We start from the raw sequence: 6,806 nt of genomic DNA on the forward strand, positions 1-6,806 counted from the left end.
AATTGCTATCATGCTATCCAATGAAGTTTCATATGCATATAGGAAACTATAAGTAAGTCTTGACTTTTGAAAAATAGTTTTTACTGGTTTGGTTTGGGAGTTAATAAAAGGTTATGCGATTCAATTTTAGTAGAACTCGGCTAGATAATCAAAACTCTGGTTCGAGCTTCTGTTCAGAAATCACAGTAGGTCATTAAGCAAAAATAGCAACTATTTCCTTTTTTACCTATATTCATTACGAACAGGCGTCTTTGTATATTTGAGAATACCGATCGATGCTTTGTTTCCAGATGTGTTTCTATTGTAGATTCACGCTTTTAATAGAAGGTTAAACTGCTGTGGTTTAACTGCTGTTATTTAAACATGGAAATCTGAAAATATTATCTTTTTAACAATCAAGTATCTACTTCGGTAAGTATGTAGTCAACAAGATGTAATATGAAATTAAGTTTCGAGATACGAATTAAGTTCGTAAGTCGAAGTACCACTGGACATGCATAATGTTCACGTACTATACTATATGAGTTTTGAAAATGAAGAGACACGCAGTTTCCTTTATAAATTGTTACAGCTACACGTTGAAATATTATGTATTAAAGTTTAAATTCAATTCAATAATAAACTAGCTTCGGGTATTATCTGAGTTTTACTTGCCATTTATTATTAAAAATATGTCTAAAATAAGGTAATGTGACCAGATTTTGAAAATATTAAAGGACACTAAAGATTAAAAGGCCATCTCGGAGATTTTCAATTGAGAAGAACAAAGGAGGAGAAATTGCTACGGGATCCTTCATTGATATTTTCATAATCTGGTCACCTCGCCTAAAACATATTTTTTTTTCACATAGCAAATTTTCGAATAGTGCAGCACTAGATAGATAGTTTTGATTGAATTACCTATTGCAAAATATCTCATGTGGAAACTAGAAAAAAATGAGTGTTCATGAGGTAAAGATATCATCTGATTTGTTTAAATGTATAAAATGGTCACGGAGGCTACTTTTAAATGCGTCCCGTGATTTTAGACGCGCAGGTGTTATCGATCGGGTATGACTTAAAAAAATAAACTCATTAGCGAATATCGGCGTTAAAAATCAACAAGCCGGTCAAGGCGCGTCGGGTCGGCGAAAAAAGCGGGCGCGCCGGGCGAAAACGTTTGAGAAGCGTCACGCGGAGGCCTCGTCGCTCGACCGGCTCGCCAGCCAATCGCGAGCCGGGGATTTCTTTATGCCCATATATGGTCATAGCGGAGCGTCGCGCCGGGCGAGGGGACGGAGGCGCGGGGCCGGTCGATTCCATTATTCGAAAACGGGGGTAGCTCTTTTTCGACCACCCCGCAACACTTTTCCCCTGCGAATCGCCATTTTCAGTGAGAGTTAGTCTAATTTTGCGCAATTTTCGCCCCAAAAAGCCGTATTTTCGGCTACGGGAGGCGAACGATCGGCGAGCGGGCGGGCCGGGTTGCGCGGCGACGACGCGCGCTTCGCTCCATTCGCTCGTCGACAGTTCGCCCGGAAGGACACGCCGGTGAGTGCTCTCCTTGATTAATTATTATCCTTCGATCGTCTTCTCGATCGTTTTTTTTCGCAAGATTCGTTTCGCGGGTATGTACGCGCGCAGTGCGTACGAACGAAGGCCGCGTCGTCGTAAATTATTGGCGCGGATCGTTCGAGGGTGAAGTCGACGAAGGCTCGCCGCAGACGAGACGATGGTCGAAAATGTAATGGCCGGTCGACGGCGTCGGGCGCGGTCCGCGAACCGCCGGTGGGGCGCCGCTGGCCCGGCGGATGCAGTGCAACACCATATATGGGCAAATCGCTCGCGCCGCCGAGGAGTGGGGGGACTCATATATATTCGCCCGCGCACCGCTCCAAGCCGCACTCGCACTCCGATCGCGACGCGAACAACGTCTGTTGTTCTTCGGTTCTTCTTGCATAGTTAACGTTCGCGTTTACCAAAGTAATTGATCAAATCTCGCGTCTATTATATCGCGTCCAGTTTAGGAAGTTCAGTGTTTTAATCATTAATTTTCTTGTTTTCGGTGCAGACTAACCGAAAATGTGCGACGAAGAAGTTGCCGCTCTGGTCGTCGACAATGGATCGGGAATGTGCAAAGCCGGGTTCGCCGGCGACGACGCCCCTCGGGCCGTCTTCCCCTCTATCGTGGGAAGGCCCAGACATCAGGGCGTCATGGTCGGCATGGGACAGAAGGACTCGTACGTAGGCGACGAGGCCCAGTCCAAGAGGGGTATCCTCACCCTGAAATACCCCATCGAGCACGGAATCGTCACCAACTGGGACGATATGGAGAAGATCTGGCATCACACCTTCTACAACGAATTGAGAGTAGCGCCAGAAGAGCACCCCGTTCTTTTGACCGAAGCCCCCCTCAACCCGAAAGCCAACAGGTGAGTTTCGCGCTTATCCGAGCGTTTGAATTCAATCCGATCGTATGCTATCCGTTGCTAATGTTTTCGGTCGTCGTTTTCAGAGAAAAGATGACTCAAATCATGTTCGAGACCTTCAACACTCCCGCCATGTACGTGGCCATCCAAGCCGTGCTCTCGCTGTACGCTTCCGGTAGGACCACCGGTATCGTGCTGGATTCCGGAGATGGCGTCTCCCACACCGTTCCCATCTACGAAGGATACGCGCTCCCTCACGCCATCCTCCGTTTGGACTTGGCCGGTCGCGATTTGACCGACTACCTCATGAAGATCCTCACCGAGAGAGGATACTCGTTCACCACCACCGCCGAGAGAGAAATCGTGCGCGACATCAAGGAGAAGCTCTGCTACGTCGCTTTGGACTTCGAACAGGAGATGGCCACCGCCGCGTCTAGCTCGTCTCTCGAGAAGAGCTACGAGCTTCCCGACGGACAAGTGATCACCATCGGAAACGAGCGATTCCGTTGCCCCGAAGCCCTGTTCCAACCCTCGTTCTTGGGTATGGAAGCTTGCGGCATCCACGAGACCACCTACAACTCCATCATGAAGTGCGACGTGGACATCAGGAAGGACCTGTACGCCAACACCGTCCTCTCGGGAGGCACCACCATGTACCCCGGAATCGCCGACAGGATGCAGAAGGAGATCACCGCCCTCGCCCCGTCCACCATGAAGATCAAGATCATCGCTCCTCCGGAAAGGAAGTACTCCGTATGGATCGGAGGATCCATCCTCGCCTCCCTGTCCACCTTCCAACAGATGTGGATCTCGAAGCAAGAGTACGACGAGTCCGGCCCGTCCATCGTGCACAGGAAGTGCTTCTAAATCGTCTCCGGAGGCTCCTGAGCGCTATGTTTGTGTTAGCGCGACGGCCAGTCGCTCGTCGACTACTATACTGAGCCAGCTCAAGCTTAATCTCACTTATGTGTAATTGTAAGGTTATATTATTATTATTATTATTAATTATTATTAAAATACATTTTATTATTTAAAAAATGTAAAGAGTTTTGTATCGGATTATAATAATAATTATATAAAATTCCGCCGGCGAAGGGACAGTTTGGTTCGGTTCGGTTCATACATTCCGCGGTTGGCTCACCCCAGCGAATGCAGTATTTGCACGTACGCCAAAGCTTATTTTTTATTTAAATACTATATACGTATTGTATTTCGTAATAGCTAAACGAGACTTAATACTCCTAGGTCGTTTATATTTTCCAAGTTAAAACGTTGAAAAATAAAACATAAAAATTACAAAACCGCAAGTCGACTTTTTTTGCACCGAAAACTCACCCTCATTTCATGAGAATCGATCGAGAGTAAGTATATGGGGGAGGGATGGGCGTTGTTGCGACGTGGGCGTGGGCGGAAAGCCGCCGGCGAAACGTAACCTCAATCGTCGGTTATTCGCTGGATCAACAGTTGAGTTATCGTTTCAATTTAGATCTTTACGATTTGAAGGCTTCTCTGTGTAGGACTCCTATTTCCGTATTAGGGTAAAGCAGTCATGCGTGATCTTTTTTTTTTGCTATATCAGCGTAATATACGTATATTTTATCTTATTTTTGTTTCACACACATGCATACCAAATCGCTCATGGGCAACTAAAAATGTTGAAAATTATTCGCTTATTCAAAAACAGCGGACCGGCAAAGCTTCGCTCTTGCTAAATTTGAATATACATATGTATATGTATGCAGGCCTACCGAGAGGGGACAAATTCCCGGAGCCCGTTCTGGAAAAAATCATAGCAAAAATGCATTCATAAAAAAAGTAAAAATCGACCTCAAATAATGGATCTGAACTAAACTAGTTGTTTGGGATGTACCTATATACTGATGTATTTCAGATATAAGTTATTTTAACCCTTTTTATACGTATTATACAATAAATAAAAGGAGCGGAACATTGCCTTCAAAACCACCCACTTTTTTAGGTAGTACTTTCACAATAAGCTTTATTAGGAAGTAGTTTTTTGCTGCGGCTCCGTTTGTTCACAAATTATTCTTGACTTGATTGCTTTTTGAACGTTTAAAAAATATTAGAGAGAAAATATTCAACGAATGTAAGTTATTACCCGTAAATTTAGGTATTTGATATGTAAATTCAGATCGAATACATAAAGAAGAAGCAAATAAATAGCGAAAAATCAACAGCAGCACCCAGCACCAGTTGAATTATATAAATTTAACGTTTTTATAGATTATATTATCGGTAATTTGACAACTAGATTTAATGCACCCATATGAATTAATAATACATTTTTCATGTGGTAATTCCTAAAAGAAAATCTAGAAAAAACAGTCTCGAATCTATCCCGAAAATATTTTTTTAAATATGTCATTTCTTATAAAAAATATTTTAATTAGGCATTTATTTACATAATATTTACGTGTTTTCTTTGCTGCTCAGTGTTGCCATATAGTGAATTTCCAGTCCAGGTAAAAAGCAATAAAATCATTCCATCGTGATGAAAACGCTCGATTATCAAGCGTTTATATTAAGACTTTTTAAAACAGTATTACGAGTGAGAATCGAATAAAACACATATAAACTGAATTTTGACTAATATGAGAGCCCAAAAACAGTTATCACTTCGCAGAAGTAAAAAATTCATGTCAAAAGCAATAAAATCGTGTCAGCGCCGTCGCACTGGGAACGCTCGGTAACGAGCGTTCGACAAGCGAACGACTAACGATTTTTGACTTCTGAGAAGTGAAAATTATTTTTTGTGCTCTTCTATTGGGCAAAATTCGGTTTTGATGTACTTCTTAAAAATCGTTATATGCTATCGTCGCCGTCATAGTGCGAATGATGGACTGTTTTCACTACGACGGCACGATTTTATTAGGAGAATTTTAAATTGTATTTTTTTCTTAAACACTTAAATTGAGAAATTAGTGTACTTATCAGCAGTGTAGCTCTAAAATTGAACGCCACTCCCCTTTACGCCACAACCAATGAAATTTCGGTTTATGTGAAACCGGAGACGATTACCCTAGTTATTTTGTTTGCGGGTGGGTTGTGCAGATCTTCTAACAGATTGCTGCTAGAAGGTCTATTTCTTTTTTATTAACATATTGCACCAAAGCAACGTTCCGACCCCACTACACCACTGGTTGCGCCAAATCTGACGATTGAAGTGAAAATGTTGTTTTCTCTCCAATATGTTTCTAATTGCCACCCATCACCGTCCGATTATCAAAAGTAAATATCCCGAAAAGAATAAAAACAATTTTAACCCGTTAATAAAAAATCTTTAATCATAAATTTTGAATATTTTATTAATTAAATAAAATAAATTAATATTATAATGTCCACGTTTTTTATAACTTACGAATAGAAAAACTATTAGTTAACCAGGTAGATAGCGTAAGCCAAGGAACTGGAGAAAAATCTGTGCCGTTGACAACCGATATACAAATATAAATAATAAATTATTATGTGCAATAGATATCACTGCAGTTGGGGTTAGTTTTTTTTATTTTTTATAAATAAAAATTTAAGTTCCGCTGTACCCGCTACCTCAGAGCTAATTCAGTTAATAGTCTGAGACGTTATGTACTACGCTATTCCGTCCTTAAATGTAATACGTTGATAATATATGGGGGAAGGTGGACAAACTTATTTTTTGCGTTGGGCGCTAAAAAAGCCATGGCCGGCCCTTTTTATAAACATAAATTGTTTTGTCCCACCTAAGCTGTCTTCGCAAAGATCAATTTATTTTTTAAACCAAGTTATCGGTGAACATATTCCTCACTAAAGGCATTTTGATAAATTAAAAAATCACATTTTAATTTTAAACTATGTTATTAAGTATAGGCACAAACGATATATAACTTTGCAATTCTCACATGCTTAAATATATGTCTATTGTGAGTTACTACGAGGCAAAGTTTTAAAACAGAAGCAATGAAATCAGGTATTATCATGTTGCAGTTTTTCCGTACACAGCATCATGGATTTATATGACTCGGAACGGTATAAATGTGACAAGAGTAGTCAAAGAATATAAGTAGTCTTTTATTTAAGAATGAAGCTATATATCCGCACTACATTATAAACTTGGTCTTCAAGACGTACCTTGTAGTAAGTCTATTTTTGAGAATTTCTGTCGAATTGTGAATCTATGGCATTTGAGAATTTATATGAAAATTATGAATAGCAATTTTGACACATATAGAAAATAGGCATTTTCTTTCAAAGAAATACAAGATTTTGCATTAAACATTTATCGGTCACAGTACTTTTTTTAAAAATTGCAGCCGTTGTATGTACAACATTTTAAAATATTGGTACAAATTTAATTTTTAACAAAAAAATGCTATGATAATCTTTTTAAGATGAAAATTCACA

General features: G+C 40.6%; 1 protein-coding gene across 2 annotated transcripts; it reads left to right on the forward strand.

Moving 5' to 3' along the window:
• The first annotated feature begins 1,393 nt into the window (after positions 1 to 1,393).
• Positions 1,394 to 3,715, forward strand: LOC148231387 (actin-5C). Of its 2 annotated transcripts, none has more exons than XM_088195273.1 (3): positions 1,394 to 1,530; positions 2,051 to 2,411; positions 2,495 to 3,715. In XM_088195273.1, exons 2-3 carry the CDS (start codon positions 2,062 to 2,064, stop codon positions 3,273 to 3,275), a joined length of 1,131 nt encoding a protein of 376 aa, XP_088051399.1. In that variant the 5' UTR covers positions 1,394 to 1,530; positions 2,051 to 2,061; the 3' UTR covers positions 3,276 to 3,715. The 2 variants fall into 2 exon arrangements, with proteins under 2 accessions (XP_088051399.1, XP_088051397.1); XM_088195271.1 differs by lacking the exon at positions 1,394 to 1,530 and adding an exon at positions 1,883 to 1,962.
• Positions 3,716 to 6,806: the final 3,091 nt, after the last annotated feature.

Source organism: Plectrocnemia conspersa, unplaced genomic scaffold (assembly GCF_051122295.1).
Source record: "Plectrocnemia conspersa isolate PC_06_02 unplaced genomic scaffold, ASM5112229v1 ptg000010l, whole genome shotgun sequence".
Taxonomy (NCBI): Eukaryota; Metazoa; Arthropoda; class Insecta; order Trichoptera; family Polycentropodidae; genus Plectrocnemia; species Plectrocnemia conspersa.

Coding starts and splice junctions, on each gene's coding strand:
- LOC148231387 (XM_088195273.1), top strand. CDS start 2,062: ATGTGCGACGAAGAAGTTGCCGCTCTGGTCGTCGACAATGGATCGGGA. Junction 2,412..2,494: donor CTCAACCCGAAAGCCAACAG/GTGAGTTTCGCG, acceptor CGTCGTTTTCAG/AGAAAAGATGACTCAAATCA.